This window comes from Capra hircus, chromosome 8 (assembly GCF_001704415.2).
Source record: "Capra hircus breed San Clemente chromosome 8, ASM170441v1, whole genome shotgun sequence".
In the NCBI taxonomy this organism is placed as follows: domain Eukaryota; kingdom Metazoa; phylum Chordata; class Mammalia; order Artiodactyla; family Bovidae; genus Capra; species Capra hircus.
The window spans coordinates 91,153,487-91,175,769 of record NC_030815.1 but is presented as its reverse complement, the minus strand read 5'-3'; the positions used below and the strand labels follow the sequence as shown (position 1 = coordinate 91,175,769).

General features: G+C 42.9%; 2 protein-coding genes across 2 annotated transcripts in view; both read left to right on the top strand.

The window, feature by feature from the left end:
- GRIN3A (glutamate ionotropic receptor NMDA type subunit 3A) overlaps positions 1 to 22,283 on the top strand; it is a 203,150-nt gene that overhangs the window by 161,683 nt on the left and 19,184 nt on the right. The gene's annotated exons all lie outside the window — the stretch shown is intronic.
- PPP3R2 (protein phosphatase 3 regulatory subunit B, beta) lies at positions 13,822 to 14,715 on the top strand. Its single transcript, XM_005684257.2, has one exon. The coding sequence runs from the start codon at positions 13,845 to 13,847 to the stop codon at positions 14,355 to 14,357; it is 513 nt and encodes a 170-aa protein (XP_005684314.2). The 5' UTR covers positions 13,822 to 13,844; the 3' UTR covers positions 14,358 to 14,715.

The following is a 22,283-nucleotide window of genomic DNA, read 5'->3' as shown; positions in this document are numbered from 1 at the left end:
TGTCTGACCCTTTGCAACCCCATGGACTGTAGCACGTTAGGTTTCCCTGTCCTTCATCATCTCCAGGAGTTTGCTCAAACTCATGTCCATTGAGTCGGTGATGCCATCCAACTATCTCATCCTCTGCCGTCCCCGTCTCCTCCTGTCTTCAGTCTTTCCCAGCAACAGGGTCTTTTCCAATGAGTCAGTTCTTCATATCAGGTGGCCAAAGTATTTGTGCTTCAGCTTCAGCATCACTCCTTCCAATGAATATTCAGGACTGACTTCCTTTAGGATTGACTGGTTTGATCTCCTTGCAGTCCAAGGGATTCTCAAGAGTCCTCTCCAACAGCACAGGTCAAAGGCACAAGTTCTTCAGTGCTCAATCTTTACAGCCGTACATGGCGACTGGAAAAACCATAGCTTTGAGTATATGGACCTTTGTCAGAAACGTAATGTCTCTGTTTTTTATATGCTGTCTAGGTTTGTCATAGCTTTTCTTCCAAAGAGTAAGCATCTTTTAATTTCATGCCTATAGTCACCATCCACACTGATTTTGGAGCTCAAGGAAAAAAAAAAGTCTATCACCGTTTCCATTGTTTCCCTATCTATTTGCCATGACGGGATGAGACTGGATGCAATGATCTTCATTTATTGAGTGTTGAGTTTTAAGCCAGCTTTTTAACTCTCCTCTTTCACCTTCATCAAGAGGATCTTTACTTGCTCTTTGATTTCTGCCATAAGGGTGGTGTCATCTGCACAGCTGAGGTTATTGATATTTCTCCTGACAATCTTGATTCCAGCTTGTGATTCATCCAGCCCAGCATTTCACATGATATACTCAGCATATAAGGTAAGTAAGCAGGATGAAAATATATAGCTTTGACATACTCCTTTTCCAATTTGGAACCAGTCTGTTGTTCCTCGTCTGGTTCTAACTATTGCATTTTGACCTGCATACAGGTTTCTCAGAAGGCAGGCAGGTAAGACGGTCTGGTATTCCCATCTCTTTAAGAATTTTCCATAGTTTGTTGTGATCTACACAGTCAAAGTCTTTAACATAGTCAATGAAGCAGAAGTAGATGTTTTTCAGAACTCTGTTGCTTTTTTGATGATCCAACAGACATTGGCAATTTGATCTTTGGTTCCTCTGCCTTTTCAAAAACCAGCTTGTACATCTGGAAGTTCTTGGATCATGTAGTGTTGAAGCCTAGTTTGAAAGATTTTGAGCATGACCTTGTTAGTGATATGAGTGCAATTGTGAAGCAGTTTGAACATTATTTGGCATTGTCTTTCTTTGGGATTGGAATGAAAACTGATCTTTTCCAGTCCTGTGGCCACTGCTGAGTTTTCCAAATTTGCTGGCATATTGAGTGCAGCACTTTCACAGCATTGTCTTTTAGGATTTGAAATAGTTTAGTTAGAATTCCATCACCTCCACTAGCTTTGTTTGTAGTGATGCTTCCTAAGGTCTACTTGACTTCACACTCCAGACTTTCAGGATGTCTGGCTCTAGGTGACTGATCACACCATCATGGCTATCCAGGTCACTAAGATCTTTTTTGTATAGTTCTTCTGTGTATTCTTGCCACCTCTTCTTAATATATCTTCTGCTTCTGTTAGGTCCATACCATTTATGTCCTTTATTGTGCCCATCTTTGCATGAAATGTTCCCCTGATATCTCTGATTTTCTTGAAGAGATCTCTGGTCTTTCCCATTCTGTTATTTTCAACTACATTTTTGCATTGTTCACTTAAGAAGACTTTCTTATCTCTCCTTTTTGTTCTTTGGAATTCTGCATTTAGATGTGTATATTTTTCCTTTTTTCCTTTGCCTTTCACTTCAGGGGAGGGTATTAAAATAGGAGCTAGAGCCTTTGGTTAGGGGCATATACATGCCACAGTGACCTGGCTGAGAGAGGGCCAGGAAGTAAATACCTGACCTTAGTCTCCTCTCCACTCCCCCAACCCCAGCCTCTTCTACCACTGTCTTAAGCCAAGGAAACCAGTCACTGCAGTCCATAAGCCTCCTCATGACACAAACTGGGATGGGGAGAGGTGGAGAGTGGGTCTGGGAGGTAAAAACTGTCTAGAACAGCCACTCATGGCAAGTGAAGGTGGGGAAGGGGCCAGCTAAAAGAAAGCACCTGCAGCCTGACCACCTAGAACATGCAGACCAAGGTCTAGCCTGCAGGGAGGGAGATTGTTCCTTGCATGGATTACAGAGCAGGAGGTAGGACAACCGGGACTGCAATGACCTCGGTCTTAGGAGGCAGACCACCCTTGCTCTCTCATTACTCTGAGGAGACAATTTCACATCCTTGGGGAAGTTACTGAATCTCTGTGAGCCTCAGTTGAAGCCATAGCTTGCTGGGTTTTTACAAGGCTTTCTGCCTCTGAATCCATGGGTCTCCTTGTATTGTTGTTGGAGGTTTAGGGAAACAAATAACATGCTAAGCACGAGGTGGAACACTGCAGTGAAGGGAGCTCTACTTCAGAAATCCAGAAACCTCAATTATGGAAAGTAGGGAAAAGGAAAAATAAATTTTGAGACAGTCTAAAAGTAAATTACACTTTTCAGTGGTTTTTTTAAAAATTAATATGAAAGAAAGTGCACATTAGGAAACTTTGCCCCATTCCATCCATGATCTCACCTTCAATTTGACCCTCACCCCATCCCTGAATTTACTCAATCCTTTCCCTCACCCCATTCCTGGCTCCTAACCCCAACCCAACTTTTAATTTATTCTTGATCTTATCCATCATTGGCAACCCCCAATCCTGAACCTCATCCAGTAAGGATGAGCAGGGGTGGAGTGAGGATGTTTGTGAAGCTCATTATGAGGTGATATTTTAAGCTGAAGTGTAAATGGTTTAAGAGCACTGTAGAGGTGCAAATATAAAAACAACCTCTGTGTCAAAATATCCCCATGTAAAATGTACATCAAGACATCATGAACACAAATTGCTTAACCTCTCTGAGTTTCCTCCTCTACTAACTGGAGAGAAGATTTAATGATTCGGCTTGGTGTAAGGAACAGAGATAATGTTCATAAAACTGTCTGACATGTGGTACGTACTGAATGGATGGTAGTTATCATATCACATGGTAGTCAGGATGGTAGTTGTCCTGACTCTCTCATGAACCAACTGAGTGACTTTCAGCACATCACTTAATTTCTCTGAAGCCTGTTTATTGCCCTTAAGATCGAGCCATGCAGCATGTCCTGCTTTGAGAATGCTGTGGTTCTCAGGCAGGCACATTTAGAGGAATCCTAACCTAACTAGCTGAAGATCTGGCTCCTGAGACCCTGAGGAGGACGATGAACTGATGGGCTCTCCATCCCTGACCACCAAAACAAGCATCTAGTGTGAAACCTAGTAATATTTGTTCACTGAGAAAGTGGAGCTTTCTCACAGCAGACCCATTCTTCCCTCTTAATTTTTTGTGGGGATGAGGAATGGGTTAGTCATCTATACGTTGAAAGCCAAAGAGATCACACAAGTCACATCAAGGAGCTTCAGGGCCTGTCAATTTTCTTTGCAGTTTATCTTTAAAGACCCAAACGGAATAGTACAGGAGTGGGGGAGTGGTGAGTTTTAACTCAGTCTCTTTTGCTGTTAACAACTAGGTCACATCACAACAGCCTCCTGCACCTCTCTCATCCCTGCCCCTTCCTTTTCCAATTTAAAATGTCACTGTCTGCTTTTCAACCTGATGAAAGTTATGGTGAGGCAGGGAGAGTTAATGACTGTAGATTGCTTTAAATTGAAAACCTGTGTAAGTCAAGAACCACCTTGACAGCTGAGTGCTTCCCTTGAAATAGCCTAAGTAATTAAGCTTAATATTTAAGCCAAGCATAAGGTCAGATGGAACCTATCCAGGTAGCGCTTTCTGAAAACCTAAAGAAACACAAAGCTGTACGTGCGTCCTTTTATAATGTGGCGGAATTGTATGTGAAGAAAGGGAGGCCAGCCTCAGAAAGGCCTCACCTTCTCTTACCAGAACAAATTCACCTGGCTGAACAAATGTTTCCTCCTCCTTGCCTGAGTACGGACTATGCACACAGAAGGAAAAATGCTTAATAAATAATAAGTACATGCTTATTTTTTGGACCCATCTCCAAAACAGCAGAAGCATCTTATAATTCCAACATAAATGTTCTTTCATATAATGCTTACATATTATAGAACTGAAGACTTGGGGGGAAAACTTGAGAAATATAAGATTCTGGAATTTTCTGTTTTGCAGTATGCCTTATTAATGAGCACCTACAATTTTATGTTATGCCTTTTGTCCAACTCAGCTTCTAGATTTCAGTGAGAAAACATGAAGATGGCTTACACAAACCATTAGCCTCAACGTAAAACAAATCTTTAAAGAAACAACAATAACTATTTTCTTTAAACAGCATTCCAAGTCGGGTTGCTGGGTACCCAGCCTGGAGATCTACACTTCTCTAGTCTTGATTCTCTAGCTTGTTTTCACAAAGCTAGAGCTGCTTCTCTGTGGCTCTCTGGTTAATATAAATGACAGAAGCTTGAATTCTGATACAGGGAAAACATTCCAGCAAGTTCCCACCCCGCACCCGACCCTTGCTAATGAGCAAGTAACCAGATAACACAGCATAAGAGTCTCCTCTTTGATATACCAGAGATGCTTGGGCATCAGTTATATCACCGCCTACTGTTAATAGTCCCTGTTTTCCCTCTGGTTGAATTCAACGAGCTCATGAATATTTATAAATGTTATTTACTGTGTGACTAAAAGGTGTGAACAGTGCTCAAGCTGATTAGGACTATTATGAGAGACAGTCTTCCTTTCACTTTTTTAGATTTCCATACACTTAAATCTGTGGGGGAATCACATGAAACAGGACTCCTCCATAATTATTCCAAGTGCTAAATAGTTGCCTCCAGGTTCTGAAGTTTCCTGCTTCTGGAGGAAAAAAAGAAAAAAACGTGAAAATGTGTGAAGATTGCCATCTAGTGGTTATAGTGTAAAGTTTTACAAAATATCAGAAAACCATGCTTTTTATTTCTCAGTATTAACCAAGTCTCCTAATGTGAAGGCAATGGCACCCCACTCCAGTACTCTTGCCTGGAAAATCCCATGGATGGAGGAGCCTGGTGGGCTGCAGTCCATGAGGCCGCGAAGAGTCGGACACGACTGAGCAACTTCACTTTCACTTTTCGCTTTCCAGCATTGGAGAAGGAAATGGCAACCCACTCCAGTGTTCTTGCCTCGAGAATCCCAGGGACAGGGGAGCCTGGTGGGCTGCCGTCTATGGGGTCGCACAGAGTCGGACACGACTGAAGCGACTTAGCAGCAGCAGCAGCGGCAGTAATGTGAAACTTGCCCCAGCGTTTCCTCTGAAAACACTTCCTCCCATAGCTGTGGGAGTTGGATGAGAAGCCAGCACTGTCAGGGGTGCGGGGCAAGGAGCCCTGGAGCCCTTACAGGATCCGCATCTCATCACACAGTAAAGGCAGCTTCCTGCGACATCCAAGCACAGGGCAGGTCAGCCAGGGAAGCCAGTGCAGTCACATTTGGAGTTTCATCTTTGCCTGCCCCCTCTGTCTTTCTATCCAGTAAGACTTCAAGCCTAGTTTTATGAGTTGCATTGTGCACCCCCCCCCCCCCAAATCCGCTAGCAAAGATAGGTTGAAGTCCTCCCCCTGATACCTCAGAAGAGGGCCTGGTTTGGAAATATGGTCATTGAAGAGGAGATTAAACAGTCATACTGCAGTGGAGAGGGTCCCTAATCCAACATGACTGCCGTCCCTGTACGGAGACAACTAGCTTGCAGAGACTGAGACACGGGGAGAACACGTGACCACGAAGACAAAGGGTGGATTTATGGCGGCTTGAGGCCAGAGAACAGCAGAGTTGGCCAGCAAACTGTCAGGAGCTAGGAATAAACAAAGAAGGATCTTACAGGTTTGAAGGAATGTGGTCCTGCTGACATCCTGATTTCAAATGTCTAGTTTTCAGAACCGGGAGATAATACATTTCTTTTGAAAACACCACCCAGTTTGTGGCACTTGTCAGGGAAGCCCAGCAAATGAGCACACTTTACCTTTCTCCTCTTGTGCCTCTTTCATCCTTGCTCAGCTCTCATACTCCAGACAAACAGGCATAGCTTTCATTGTTTGCTGGCTGCTCACCCAGGGGTCAGGCTCTCCCCCTGTTCAGCTCACCCTTCACAATGCCAGGTTGATCTTTTGAGATTATGATTCTGATTCGGTCACTCATCTGGCTTTCCCTGTCATATAAAAACCAAATGTCTTCAGCCAAACATTCGAAACTCTTCTTGATCTGGTTCCTTCCAGCTCACCTTCCGTTATTTCGCTCAAGTATTTCAGCCACATTAAACTAGTCACTGGTATCTGTCACTGCTCCCTTTCCCACTTCTGTGATCATGGATTTCGTCCGCCTTGTTTTCATCAGAATCAAACAGTACTTCTTGGGGCGGGTGGGGGAATCTTCATTCATTTCCAGCAAGAATTCTAGGAAGGTCTCAACAATTTCTCAGTTCTCTGAATTCTTACAGCTTTTGGCCCTTACCTCTCGGATGATATCTTTCTTTTTCCATCTTGTGCTGTAAGTAATCACAGTCTTTAATGCTTCAATTCACTCAGTAATCAGTAACTTTTCTGAATAGGGACCATCTCTACATGCCCCCAATGTTGTATATGTCAAAACATAACTGGATAAATGATGCCCTGTAAAGGAATGATTGAATAAATATTGCCCTTTCTTCAACGTCTAGGGCATGGTCAGACCATCTGTTCACTGCATCTAATACCATGCTCTCCCTTGACCTCCGTGCTCTGGCCAAAGTGGCCTTTCAGTTTGTCTTACCTGATGTGCTCCTCTGCCCCAGTCTGCACCCAGAGGTCTTTCTTCCTGGAACACATATCCCTGCTCAAATATCCAGTTAACTTCTCCCTGAGATTTCAGCTCGATCATCACTTCTACAACAGGGGTTTTGTTCATCTTTCTGACTAAATCAAGTTCCTATTATGTGACCTCTCATCTGTGATGCTCACCACGGGTTCACCTGTACATTTATGGGCATGATAATTTGTTTAATAGGCATCTTCCCTATGAATAGTAATCTCCATAAGGACAGAGACAGATGAGAGAGTATTTGCCTTAGGTCACTACCGTATGCCTTTCATATTTCAGAAGCTCAATAAATATTTGTGTAGAAAACAAAGGAGTAGCTGAGTGTATCTGCATATCTATATATGCAAATAGTCTATTAGAATTAGAATTTTCTAAGCTAGTATCCAGTAGGCAATAATTATAGTATCTTCCATATTTGTATCTACTATATGCTAGGCACAGAGTCTAATACTTTATGCATTCTATCTCATTTAATCCTGAAAATGATGCTATAAGTTAGCAATTGTACCCTTGTTTTACAGATGAGCAAACAGTGCTTCAGACAAGTAACTCAACCCAAGATCACACAGTTGTTAAATAGCAAAATTATGATTAAAAAGCCATATATTCCAAAGCTCATTTTAAATACCATCCCAGAATTACAGAAGAAAATCAACATAGTACTCTTGATCCTTTTGACTATACATGATGAACATAAAAGGCTGAGCAAATAGTGCTGCATCCTTAAAGCCGAAACACTTACTAAAGAGTAGATTTCTCAGGGGACTGTTTCTTGTTCACAGAAAACGCCATCTCCTGGCACATAGTAGGTGCTCAACATATATATATATATATAAAATGGATTTTTTTTTTTTAATTAGAGTTGGTAGCTCAGCTGGCAAAGAATCCACCTGCAGTGCAGGAGACCCAGTTCGATTCCTGGGTCGGGAAGATCTGGAGAAGGGATAGGCTACCCACTCCAGTATTCTTGAGCTTCCCTGGTGGCTCAGATGGTAAAGAATCAGCCTTCAGTGTAGGAGACCTGGATTTGATCCCAGGTTGGGAAGATCCCCTGGAGGAGGGCATGGCAACCCACTCCAGTATTCTTTCCTGGAGAATCCCCATGGGTGGAGTGGCCTAGTGGGCTACAGTCCATGGGGTCACAAAGAGTCAGACACAACTGAACAATTAAGCAAGCACAGAGTTGACTTATGATATTAGTTTCAGGTTTACAACATAGGGATTCACTATTTTTATAGCTTATACTCCATATAAAGATATTATAAAATATTGGTCATATTTCCCTGTGCTGTACATTACATCCTTATATCTTATTCATTTTATACCCAGTCCTTCATACCTCTTAATCGCCCGCCCCCTCTCTTGCACCTCCCCCCACCAATTTCCTCAGTCAGAACCACTAGTTCGTTCTCTGTGAGTTGGTTTCTGTATTATAATATTCATTCGTCTTATTTTTCAGATTCCACATATAAGTGAAAACATACAGTATTTGTCTTTCTCTGACTTATTTCACTTAGCATAACACACCCTCCAGGTCCATCCATGTTACTGCAACATTTGTTAAATGGATTTAAACTTCAAACAAGGTTTGTCACATCAAAGAATGATAAAACTGATAAATCCAGCGTCAAAATTCTGCTTTGAGAAAGCAAATAAAGGATTAGGAAAGGGAAGAATAAGGATACAGGGTACAAAATTAGGGGCTCAGGGTCCTTTTGAATCCTTAATGTGTTCTGATGTGCTATTTGGGGTGCTTTTAAAAAAGGTAGATGTTATCCCACTTAGACCTATAATGACACCACCACTATATTATTTATAAGTCACAAGTGAGAACTCTGATGCGCGTGAAAGGTTTTAACATTTTTTTAAGTTTTTTTTTTTTTAAATGGGGACCATTTTTCAAGTCTTTATTGAATTTGTTATAACATTATTTCTGTTGTGTGCAATCTGTTTTTGTTTTCTTTTCTGGTCGTGAGGAATCTTAGTTCCCCAGCCAGGGACTGAACTCACACCCCCTGCATTGGAAGACAAAGTCTTAACCACTTGACCACCATGAAAGTCCTTCATGAAAGGTTTTAAACTTAGAGCTGTATTGTTCCACATTCTACATGGTGGCCACCTCAATACAAATAGATGTTAAAAATGTTGACCAGTGAAATCACAGAAACGTGAGGGCTTCCACCTGTAAAGCTTGCAAAGTAACTACGTGAGTTACTCAGAAGCCTGTTCTCCTGACTAACTTGGAAGATGAAGTTTTACCTGATTCTCAGTTCTCATTACTTCTGTTTCTGTTTTCCAACGTCAGCTATATTTGCACATAACCCTCCACAGTCCTTTTTTCTTTTTTTGAAAACTGTTGAGGACAAGAAAATGGCTTATTGAAAATGGAAATGTGGTCAGGATCCTAATTTCTTCCAGAACCACCAGTCAATCCTTTTAACATGCTCACTGTCGTGAATGTCCAGCAATCCACATCCCTTCATAGTGATAAAGAGAGTGACAAATAGCATTTTTCATGGAAATGACTAAGAATAATGGCTGGAGAATACTGAAACAATAACACTAAGTCCCATAATAATGCTGAACTACAGAGTTTATGAAATGTGGAACAATGGGAAACTCAACTTTACATTGACTAAAATTTCAGATCCAACATCACATTATCTCCTCTACAAGGCAGTAAAGCAGTTCCAACTGCTCACTGAATTATTTCAAGGAGGTGGTACCATCTTCCTGGTATTGTCTGTTTGACCATTAAATTAGTTAACTCTGGCGACAATATTTCTCCTTCTACATAACATTTCTATATGCAGTCCCTCTTCTCACTCAGAATAGACAAGTGAATGTGAACGTGAAAGTCGCTCAGTCATGTGCAAATCTTTGTGACCCCACGAACTATACAGTCCATGGAATTCTCCAGGCCAGAATACTGAAGTGGGTAGCCTTTCTCTTCTCCAGGGGATCTTCCCAACCCAGGGATCAAACCCAGGTCTCCAGCATTGTGAGCAGATTCTTTGCCATCTGAGCCACAGAGAATAGATAAAGCAGATGACGATTAACACCACTTTACAGATGAGGACAGTGAGGCTAGGACAATAACAGCTCCTCTAATAGCTCACAGCTAATGGGGCAGAGCAGGGACTGGAACCTGGTCTATTTAATTCCTATGCTCTCACCACTGCACCTCACTACCTCCTAAAAACACACCACATAGAGGAAGATACTTACTTAAGAGTTTCCACGCTAATGACTCCTTCCTAAAGAATGACCTTCAGAACATTACTCAGGAGAAAGTCGTGAGGACTCCGTAGGAGTATGAGTGAGATTCATCACGGCTTGCCTGCAATGGAAAATTTGCCATCAGCCACCAAAGAACACTGCACTGGAGCATCTGAAGTTAATCCTGCAAAATACTGAGAGTAGCCAGTGGCATAGTGTACACGATATACAAGGAGTGTTCATCAAATGGACATACATACACTTAAGTGCTCAGGCTTCCGAGTATTCTTTCTTTAAGCCTTCATCTCCACCAGCAGGGTAAACAATAACAAAATTAGTAATAATAATGATTGTTTATCTTATTGGTTAGTAACAGCTTTAATCCTCATACAACTGTATGAAATACATTATTAGCTTCATTTTACGAGTGGGAAAACTGACATTAAACAACTAGTCCAAGCCACTTACAGCTATTAAGTGGACAGTTAAGATTCAGTTGTGCTGTTTTACCAAACACAAGTCTGTGTGCCCCATGCAGAGTGAGGCCAAACAATACCAAAAGTTCAGAGTTTGGAGCAGAGAAAGGGTAACTGCAAGACCGTGCAAGGAGACAGGTGACTCATGCCTAAAAACCCCCAAACTCCCTGAAAGTTTACAGCAAAGCCCTCTCATAGGAAATGTGAAGGAGGGACGTGATTAGTTGTTGCAAACTTCTTGGGGTCAGATCCTTTGTTCTTCAGGTCACGATGTTCCTGTAAACTTCCACAAAAGCACATGTTACTCTCTGTTCTGACAAGAAAGGGCAGGGGAGGCATTCAATTCTGTCTCCTTGCCTGCTTGTGGCTTTGAACACTTAAATGCTGCAGGCAAAGTAACATTATTACCCCTTATTTTACTTGTTCAAGATCCCAAGGCTTGACTTTCATCCTTCAGGGTCCAGCCCTGGCTAAGTCCATTTTCAGACCAGTACCCTGCCCAGCCTGGCATGCTTAGTCCATGGGGTCACAAAGAGTGGAGCACAGTTTGGTGACGGAACAACAACCCTGCCCAGAAGCATTTGATCCACGCAGTCCGGGTCCTCCCTCCAGTGCCCAGGCCCCGCTGAAGAGGCAGGTCTCACCTGGCGGTGCTCTCAGGGCCAGGTCCCCAGACCCTGCCCAGCTGTCACCACTGAGGGAGCCAGGCGCCCAGGACCCAGCCAGGCCTCAGGCTGCTCAGACTCCCCAAACAAGGACTGGTCTCAAGCACTGTGAGCCAGGATGACTGCTGCCGCCATTAGGTCACAGGGGGTGGGGCAGAGGTTCACTACCACTTCAAGGCCTGGACCCACCCAGTGGGCGGCCATAGCAAGAGCTCTGCAGGGCACAGTGCTCAGCCTGCCTGTCCCCGGGCCCCCAGCTCACCTGCGGGCCTAACACCAGAAGGCCTGGAGTGCCCGTGGGAGAAGGCCACAATCTGCCTCTCACCACGCTCACAGGCACAAGGACCTCGGTACAGCTGACTATTGGCCAGGCTGGATCTCCCACCACCACCGCTGAGGCGCTAATGTTCTCTGGTTAAAGGTCCTGCGCTGAAGGTCGTGATCTCACGCTAACACCCAGCTGTGTGCCTGCCCCACCCCTAACACACTACTCTAAATTCCTTCCACTCGACCATGCTTCTTTCAGATCTAGTTAATTCAGTCCAGATAATAATTCAGTCATCAAATATTTTAGCCTCTAGACCTTTACTTTTCTTTCTTATTACTATTATTTTATTTATTTGGCCGCACTGGGTCGTAGTTGGGGCAGGCAGGATCTTCAATCTTCCTTGCATCATGCAGGATCTTTAGTTACAGCATGTAGGATCTAGCTCCCTCAGTGAGGAGGCAGGGTCTGGGGACCTGGCCCTGAGGGCACTGCCAGCTGAGACCTGACTCTTTAGCCAGGCCTGGGCACTGGAAGGAGGACCCAGACTGAGCGCTAGATGAACGCTCCTGGGCAGAGTTGTTACTGTAGTTCAGTCACTAAGTCATGTCTGACTGTTTGCACTCATTGACTGCAGCACGCCAGGCTGGGATCCAGCCTTGGCCCCCTGCTTTGGGAGCATGGAGTCTTAGCCACTGGACCACCAGAGAAGTCCCTCCTTTTCTTTTAAACTGTGTAGACCTAATGGTAAGGTATTCCATGGCTGTGTTGTGCCAGTTTCAGCATGACTACCTTCAGGCTGATATTTTGGCTGAACTAAAGCACAAAAAATGGTGCCAACCTTTTTTAAAATGAGGGAGCGTTTGCCTCTTCCAGTTTGATTTAGGGTCCTAGGAGTCCCCCAAGTCCCTTTAAAATGAATGTTCTTGAACCAAATGTATTAATACTTTGTATGCACTTGGAGGAACTGATGTGTTCCTAAAGGAAGAAGGAATCTGGGGAATGGCGGTGAGATTCATCATCAACAAAATAGGAACAAATCCAGTTGAAGCAAGGTGGGAGAGAGTGAGACAGCCTAAGGGCCTCTTATACTCTCAAAACACAGCAAAAGCTTCTCAGGGTACATTGCAGCCATTCCCCAAAGTGATCTTCAGGACAGTCATCAGGCACTAGCCCAACAAAAGTAAGGAGTGGGTTTGAGATGATGTATTTGAAATAATAAGCTGACAGAGGTCTTGGGACCTAAGGTCTTGGGACCTGTATCTTCCCAAAAAGTGCCCTGAATTCAGCATTGTGTATATTCCTCAGGAATATGTTACTGCCTGTAGATGATCCATATGAGAAATTTAGTGCGATATCTGGACAGTCACTTACAAAGACCCTGAACCCAATGTTGTAAAAAAGGTCAGTAGTCACTGCATCAGAAAGATGTCAATCCTGGCTTTCCCGCCCAGAGAATTAAAAAAAAAAAAAAATACTTGAGCCTTGAACAGTGCCAGGGGGTTTAGGGGTGCCAACCATCTATTCAGTGGAAAATCTTCAATTTTATAGTCAGCCCTGGGTATCCTTTCTCAGTATCCATGGTTATGTGTCAGAGTATTCAACCAACGCCAACCCTGCAGTACTGTAGTATTTGCTATCGAAAAATATCTGCATATAAGTGGACCCACATGGTTGAAACCCATGTTGTTCAAGGATCAACTGTTGATGCATGTATGACACCGACGCTTTGATGTATTATCTCATTTAGTCCTTAGAGGAGGTCTGCAAATAAGCATCAGGAGCCCCTGCTTGCAGCTCACGCAGTCATTCAACAGATGTTAAACACTTATCGCATTTCAGGCACTGTGTTGGGGGTACTGAAGCGATTAATACAGAGGCAGCCCCACCCCCTTGGGGTTGACTTTCCAAGAGAAGAAGGAAAAGTAAAGACGTGAGAAGATTTTAAAAACAGCAAGAGAGATAAAGGTTAAGGTGCTGAAAGAAGGATTCAGAAAGGGGACTTCTCCCCCAGCTCCCCTCTCTCCTCCTTTTCCTATCTTACCCCCTGCAAGCTTCCCTCTCCCACCCCTTCTTCTCTCCTCTTCTCTCACCCACTCCTCCACCTGGCTCCCAGCACCTCCTATTTTCTCAACTGGTTGCCCGAAGCAGGAGAGGGGGAGGGGGCGCAAAGGGGATGGGGGCAGGCGCGGGGGGGAAGAGATGTCCCCGCGAGCCTGCTCCACCTGGCCCTCCACCTGCGGGCACAACGGTCTCTCTTTAACCGCGTGTGCGTTCACCGCCCCTGCTCCCTCCGCCGACCCTATGAGCAACAGACTGGCTCCAGAATGGGAAATGAGGCCAGTTACCCGGAGGAGATATGCTCGCACTTTGACGAAGATGAAATTAAAAGGCTGCGCAAGCGGTTTAAGAAGCTGGACTTGGACGGTTCCAACGCTCTGAGCGTCAAAGAGTTCACGTCCATACCGGAGCTGCAGAAGAACCCGCTGGTGCAGCGGGTGATCGACGTCTTCGACACCGACGGCGACGGACAGGTGGACTTCCAGGAATTCATCTTGGGGACCTCCCAGTTCAGCGTCCGGGGAGATGAGGAGCAGAAGCTGAGGTTTGCTTTCAGCATCTACGACATGGACAAAGACGGCTACATTTCCAACGGGGAGCTCTTCCAGGTGCTGAAGATGATGGTGGGGGACAATCTGAAAGATTGGCAGTTACAGCAGCTGGTGGACAAAACCATCATCCTCCTGGACAAAGACGGGGACGGGAAAATCTCCTTCCAGGAATTCAGTGCTGTGGTCAGAAGCCTGGAGGTCCACAAGCACTTGGTGACCATTGTGTGAGTTTTATAAGGTCGCCACTCAACAACAACTTTTTCTTTCTTCTCTATCTCTTTAAAGATCTGCCCAAGAGGCCCAGTAACTGCCATCTCTGACCTGCTGGAAAGTGTCTCTCTTACTGAAGCAAGATCTTCCAGCCTCTAGACCACCTACCTCAGTGTTACTAACTCTTCTGCTCTCAATGATTCAGGCTAATGACTTGAGTTGGGGAGAATATGATGAAGGAGCATGGAGGGAAAAGAAAAGGAATCAGCTTTTATGAATGTATTTTTTTTCTTTGTTTTGATTCAGAAACCAAACTACAAAGAATGGAGAGAACTTTTAAAGTTCAAAAATAAGAAAATATACATCTTCTCCTTTACTTCTCATGGTTTTATATATGGGGGGAAAATTTCCAAAAGGTGCTAGGTGAGCTATTTTCATTTACTTGTGGTGTTCAAGCATCTTTTAACAGATAATTAATTACTTATTGTAGCAAGAAGGATGAATCTATTTCTCTTGGCTGAGAATCTTTTAATCACCTCTCTCTGGGCGACAAAAGCCCATCTTTCCCTTTTGAAAGCCTCAGACCACTCCCCACAGTACATCCAGAAATCCTGGAGCAAGTCCTATGGGCTAGGAATCCAGCTGGGTTCCTCCTGTCTCATTGCTCCAGTTCCTTTACAGTTCCTTTCCTGGCAGAAATTCAGAGGCCTTGTAAGAAAGGCTAAGACAAAATCCCCAGTCTATCAGTCTCAGAGGAGGTGGCTTTTCAGGCTTGACTGCCCTCCCCAGTATTAAGTTCAGTTAATGGGGCTTCCACACAAACAGGACAGAGAACTGCCTGGGAAGCTCACACAGGCACGCGTGCTCAGTTGCTTCAGTCCTGTCCATCCCTTTGACACCCTATAGACTGTAGCCCACCAGGCTCCTCCATCCATGGGATTCTCCAGGCAAGAATACTGGAGTGGGTTGCCATGTCCTATTCCAGGGGATCTTCCTGAGTGAGGGATTGAACCCACATCTCCTGGTCTCTTGTATTGCAGGCAGATTCTTTACTGTTGAGCCACCAGGGAAGCCCTTCCTGGGAAGCTCTCTCACCTGCAGTACCCAGTGGGAGAGAATGGGCCACACTCAGAGTCCTTCCCACAGGCAGAAGTGGTGGTAATTCCAGCTCCAGTGGACTCTCCCCAGGGTGTGGAAGTGGTATTGCTCCTGGCATTCAAAAGATGCAGAGATGAACAGGTACACCTCTGCAGCAGGAGTGGATGCTGTCTACACTGACAAAACTTTTTTTTTTTTTTTAAGTCTGACCTGGACCTGGCAGGGAAGTTGAGAGTTCTCTCATTGGGGGAAGCCTTGTCTCTAATGTAACAGTCAGCCCAGTGTCCCTCACACCCTAATAAACCTGCAGCCAAGATGTGCTGGAGCTGTTCTTACTGAGTGAGAACAAAAGTGTGCGCTTCCCTCCCCAGTTCCATGTCCAGTGATGTCTTGTCAATAGCTTCAGACCAGCCATTGTGGGAGTAGTAAGAACTCATGGAAAAGAGCAAAAAGTTGTAGTTGTTTTTGTTGTGCTTGTTTGGGAGAGCCAGTGTACCAGTAAGTACACTGTTCTCGTACCCTAGATTTTACCAGCTCTCTATGTCCCACTTACTACTGCCAGTTCGCAGGACAAGACGACATACTCTCCCTACATGCACTTAGCCAAGGTACAAACCCTAGGTGATTTTCTTTTTTCAGGACAAGGAAGATCCATTTCTAGATTTATTATCCTTATATTTTGAAAAGGCTGGTAGCTAGTCTTGCTTCCCCCAAAAGTAGGACAAATAAACCCCCAAATTTCATTATTGGCACTATGCCATACTTTTTATTTTATAAATTACTTATGAGCCACAAAGAATAGATGTGCCTGCCATTTAAATTCTTGTGTAGTCCTAAAAATAAATGTATTAATAATCAGTAAATGTTCCCGATCCTGTAGTTATACGAGTCCTACCCCCATTTCAGGGTGACAGTGCAAAGATTCAGACACACCTGAGTTTGGATTCAGTTACAACTGGGTTTTTATCACAGTCACTTGTTACTAGCTGTGCGAGCCTGAGCACTTACTTAACCTCTCTCTGTCATTTCTCCTGGTTAAAATGAGGCTCCATCCCCAGGTTACTCTGAGAATTCCAAAAGATAAAACATGTTAAGTGCTAGTGCACAACACGTTCACTCTCCATGTCCTTTTGTCCTCTTTTACTCAATCAGAATATAAGGGAAAAGGAGGCCTCTGGGTTCCTTCTGAACCCTTACTTGGTACTTAGCCACACCTACTCTCAGATTAGCAGGACATTTGTATATTCCTAATCCAGAAAGGAAACAATGTCAAGGTCCTCTGCACCCTACAGGCTGCATCTTCTTCTTCTTCTTAAATTTTTATTTATTTAGTTTACTCTATCAGGTCTTAGTTGGGGCATGACAGCTTAGTTTCTTCCGTGGTATGTGGGATCTTAGTTCCCTGACCAGGGATCAAACCTGTGTCCCTTACATTGCAAGGCAGATTCTTAACCACTGGACCACCAGGGAAGTCCCCAGCAACAGACTTCTTGACTGAGAATTTAAAAGAGAGAGGAGGACTCATTCTAGCCCAACCTATTTGACTTTGTGGAAGAAACCTTTCATGAGAAAAGTGAGCTTGTGTAATGCCAGCCAAGAGGACTTCTGAAAGAGAGACACTATTTGTATGTTCTGCAACGTGCACACTAAAATACAGTTTAAAATTAGGACCTAGGGTTTGAAACATGTTGGATTACATGTTCAAATTTAACAAGAGGAAAAAACATTTCAGCTTCTGGAGTGGCTGGAATTCACAAGCTAATTGCTCAATCAGTCTACCTAATGTATTGGGTTGGCCAAAATGTTTGTTTGGGTTTTCCCCACTAATGTCTTAGGAAAAACCAGAAGGAACTTTCTGAACAACCCAATAGTTACCCAAGGCTCTGTGGCAGTGACCTTAAACTGTGCACCTGTTTCTAGCCTCAGCAACTGGAAAGATCTGATTATATGAATATTTGGGGGAAAAGATCACATTTACTTCCATATTAGAATGCTTTGACTCTTCTCTGCTAATTGCCAAGTTGCCAACAAATCTCATTCTGTACAGTTCCTTGGAGTGATAATAGTAGTTGATGCTTATTGAACAGCTGTTCTAGGCCCTATTACATTTGTTATACCATTTAATCATTGTAGCAACACTGTGGGGTGGGTGCCTTCATCTCAGTTTTACAGATGATGCTATAGAGCGATCTAGAAGCTACCCCAAGGTATCCAGCTGGTAAGTGGCAAAGCAAGGACTTGAGCCATGCTCTCTGACCACAAATGGTGAGCTCCCTGCACTGCCTCCTATTTTTGAGGCTTCTGTATTTACCTGCCTCAAATTATTCCTAAATGCCTCGCTAAGGTAATCAAACCAAGCTTCAATTTTTACAAAAAGATAATTGTTTATTAAGGACAAAGGAGCTCTTACCTCCTTGGTCCTATGCATTGCAAAAAGTTAAAAATATTAGGCAAGGCAATCTTAGATCATCTTCCACCTTCATCTCATCTTGAGAAATCAGTGACAGCATTTAGATTAAACTAGTAACAGCAACCAATATGCTTTGACGCTGCAGACATCAGTAACAATATGTTGTTGTGAATCCTATATTAATGGATTGTGTCTGCTCTCTACCATATGTTGCAATCCCCAAATCAACTAGACAATTTTTTTTGAAATGTAGGGGGGAAAATATGTCCTTAACATAGTTGATTTATTCTCTATATTGCTGTAAAGGAATCTTCAAGGAAAAATCTTCAGGAATTTTTTTTTTTTTATTACAAATCCCATTCTTCACTTATGCTATTGATTTTTTCTGTTAGGATTTAAAGTGTGTCGTGAATCTGGCTATTGTGTTTTATCTATTTCCCATGCTTTGAAAAGGAGGAGGCTTGGGTGTTTGTAAGACAAGGTGGCATGGTGAAAAAGGAGTCAGGTTGGGACTTTCCTGGCAGTCCAGTGGTTAAGGCTCCACACTTCCAGTGCAGGGAACATTTCTATCCTGGTCAGTGAACTAAGATCCCACATGCCACACAGCACAGCCAAAAAAATTTTTAAAAAGAGGTCACTAGACACGATCAGAACTGGATGCCTCTCCTTTTGTATTGGCTGCTATAGCTGTCCCACTGGCTGGTGACTGTGTGAACAGCAACAAACTATGTGTCCGCTTTAAAGCGTCCGCTGAGTCATAATGAAAAACCACAACACTGAAAGGACACCAGAGTAGTAAAAGCTGTGTAGAGTAAAGATACAGCCTGGCAGTTCTTAGACTAAAGCTGACCCACAGGTAAATTTTGTTATTTTGCATGGTGTTCGTTCCCACAAGGTTTTGTGTATATGTGTGTGTGTGTGTATGTTACCAATATTTTTTTAATAGGATTTTAAGTAGAAATCAAAATCAGCATAAAGGAATGCAGCCCACCGCAGGATGGGCGTGGCCTTTTACTGGCTAAGGTACTTCTGCAGCATGGAGCTGAAACTGCCTCAGTGAAGAGAAAGTCCACACTTAGTTAAAAAAAACAAAAAAAAGGCGAGATGGATGAAATGTTCATTATTTTTCAAAAACAAAGCAATTGGGGACTTGCCTGGAGGTCCAGTTGTTAAGAATCCACCTGCCAATGCAGGAAACACGGGTTTGATTTCTGGTGCAGGGAGTTTCCACATGCTGTGGGGTGACTGAGCCAGTGCACCTCAACTACTGAGCCTGTGCTCCTGCTGAAGCCTGCACTCCCGGAGCCTGTGCTCCCTCGCCAGAAACCACTTCAGGGAGAAGCTGGAGCTCCCCAGCGAAGAACAGCCCCTGCTCACTGCAACTAGAGAAAGCCCTCACCCAGCAACGAAGACCTAGCACAGCCGAAAATAAATAATTTTTTACAAATAAAGCAATTGGGCATAAAACTTCCCAATGACTATTTTCTAACAACTGTTTCTAACTGAACAATAGAGTTTCCAATAATCAAAACAAATGGAGTCATATAGAGTTCAAACATCTGTACAATAAAATCTAACAAAACAAAGCTAACAGGAAAATTTTAAATGAAGAAACATATGTAATGTATTAGGAAAGGGCTTATTAGTTTTCTTCAGTAAAAATTCTCACTTTTTCTGAAATGTATAATTGAGCAAATGATATAAATATATAATGTATACACAGGGAGACAGGAAAAACAAACTTCGAAAAATAACCTCAAAAATTGAACACATACAAATTGGAATAAACAAAATAGGAAAAAAAAATGATTAGTTGTAAAACAGAGTTGGCAAGGATGTTAACATCCTGTGCACCAGGGCATCTTGGGAATCACTGGGAATGGTTTTCACACTCTTGAGAACTATTTCATACAACACAAGGCATCAGAACATTTCCATCATCTAACCTGGTAATCCCATCCATTGCAATATATATCTCAAAGAAAGAATCAAAAATGATTTTTAAAGCACTCTATGCAAAAGATGTTTTTATTGCAGCAATATTTGTATACATGTATACATATGAAGCAATATTAAATATTTGACAGTTTGGGAATAAAGTGAATTATGATAAAATAATAGTTGCTAATATAAAGCCATTAAAGTTAATAAATAATGATAAATCAATATATTTTCAGATTAAGCTTTTTGAAAAGCATAATTATTAACATATAACAGAGTTTATAGCTCTGGAAAAATATATGCATATGGTCATAGTTTAGAAGAGACAGTGAAGAACTGAAGATAATTGTTTATATAGGAAAATGATAATGTTGATTGCCTCAAATTTAATTTTTGGAAATATTTTTCTGAGTTGTTTTATTAACATTAAGACTTTTCAAAAGACTGCACAGTGGAGCTAATTTAGCACACTGAGCGCCAGGTCCAAGGGTAAAAGATGGTTGCCCAAACCTAGAAGGGGCCAGAGCTCTGGGAGTACCAAGGACAGAAAGGGGATGTGTCCTCAGCAACCTGGGCAGTGCCATGCTGAGGAGTCATTAAGCAGATTCCAGGTTAGAGGGATAGAAGTGCCACATCCCCCAGGACAAGGGACGCAGTGAGAAGTTCCTGCAGACCCTGATTTTACTGTCCATCTAGATTATTTTCTCATCCATATGTGTGAGCACTGTTATTAACAACTTCACTCAGGCAGCATCTCCCTGGATTTTGCAAATCATCTCCTGTTTTGTTTCGTGTTAAATGATCTTTCAATCTGTCTTCATTGATGAGAAAGTTGCAGATTCTATGAGTGAATACCTTCTTTCTACCTTTTCATGACTGTTGTTACAAGTTTTTTAGAAATCCCCAATTATTGCATCGCCCGGTCTTGCCCCATTGTCTTCACCCAGGGAAACTCTTTCCTCTGGTAGCTCTGCTTGGTGCCTCTGGAGCCCTCATCTCATGCAGATGCAGGCCTCCGTCTTCTGTCCCCCCTCCTGCCTGGATAAAGGGCTATATATATAGACACAATTATTCTGCCAAATTTTATTGAGCTACTGCTCTTCTGGGCAAAATATCGGGATGGCAAAAAAAAAAAAAAAAAAAAAAAACGAAAAGGAAATCAGGTCTTCAAAATTAGAAACAGCCTTTGCTTCCTCCCCATCCTGCTCCCAAGAATTTAGGAGTTAGCCATATTTTATAGGCTCCACAACTTGCCTTTTTTTTTTCTTTGTTGTTGTTATTCAGTCACTAAGTCATGTCCAGCTCTTTGCGACCCCATGGACTGCAGCACGCCGGGCTTCCCTATCCTTCACCATCTTCTGGCGTTTGCTCAAACTCATGTCCATTGAGTCAGAGATGTCATCCAACCATGTCATCCTCCTTCTTTTGCCCCCAATCTTTCCCAGCATCAGGGTCTTTTCCAATGAGTCAGCTCTTCGCATCAGGTAGGCAAAGTACTGGAGCTTTACCTCTCACTAAGATGTTGTTCTTTCCCTATTTCAGCTCTCTAATTAAATTTAAAAAATTATTTTCAAACCAGGATTTGACTTTACAGACTCAGAGAGCAAATTTGTATATACAAAGTTTTAACGCACCAGATCACTGAAAAAGGAAATGATTTCTCCTGGTTCTTTTAGCCCTAGTGCTCTGGGGGAAAGTACTTAATAAGTATAGGAATCCTTGAGAGTAACTGTAACTAAGTTATTTTTCAGGTATGTACTTCCTTTATTAAACATTTATTAGCACTTACTGTATACCAAGCCTCTAGAGACATGCAAAGAAAGGCAGAGCTGTACCCTGTCAGAGAAATTTTCCTAGAATGGGCTCACCCATCCATCTCAGTGTTCTGCATGAGAAATAAAGTCTCTCTCAAAAGAAGTTATATTGACACCTCAGAGCTAGAGGAACTTTATGATACTGAAGACACTGGAAATGATGGCTTCCACTACTTTCCAAGCCAAGTGCCTCTGCTTCAGATGTAAACTGGCTTACCTTGGGTCCTGTGCTTGGCCTCCTGTTAAGAAGGAGTGGGGAGTCTGTGATTGGTAGACACACCAAAACCAGGTGAAGTAGGGGAGGGCCATTCCCCAAGGAAAGGATCCTAAGCAAATAAAGCCAACACATTTCCTGCAGAAGCCAGTTGTAATATTAGTGTAAAAAATCTCCAATTTTTTACTTTATTAATTGTTAATATGCTTTTCCTCCCAATTCCCATAATAGGCCCCCAGATTGATGAACAGTGGCATTAGAAAGTCAGGATGGCAAGTTTTCCAAGTTCTCTGAGCCTCTTTCTCATCTATCAATTAAGAATATCAATCTCTTTCTCCATCACAGAATTATTCCAAAAATCTCTTGAGATCTATAAGAGTTTTGGGGGGTAGAAATATATACATCAATTTATATTATATAAAGATTCTAGGTTTCACATGCTTTCATCCACTCATTCCAAAAAATAC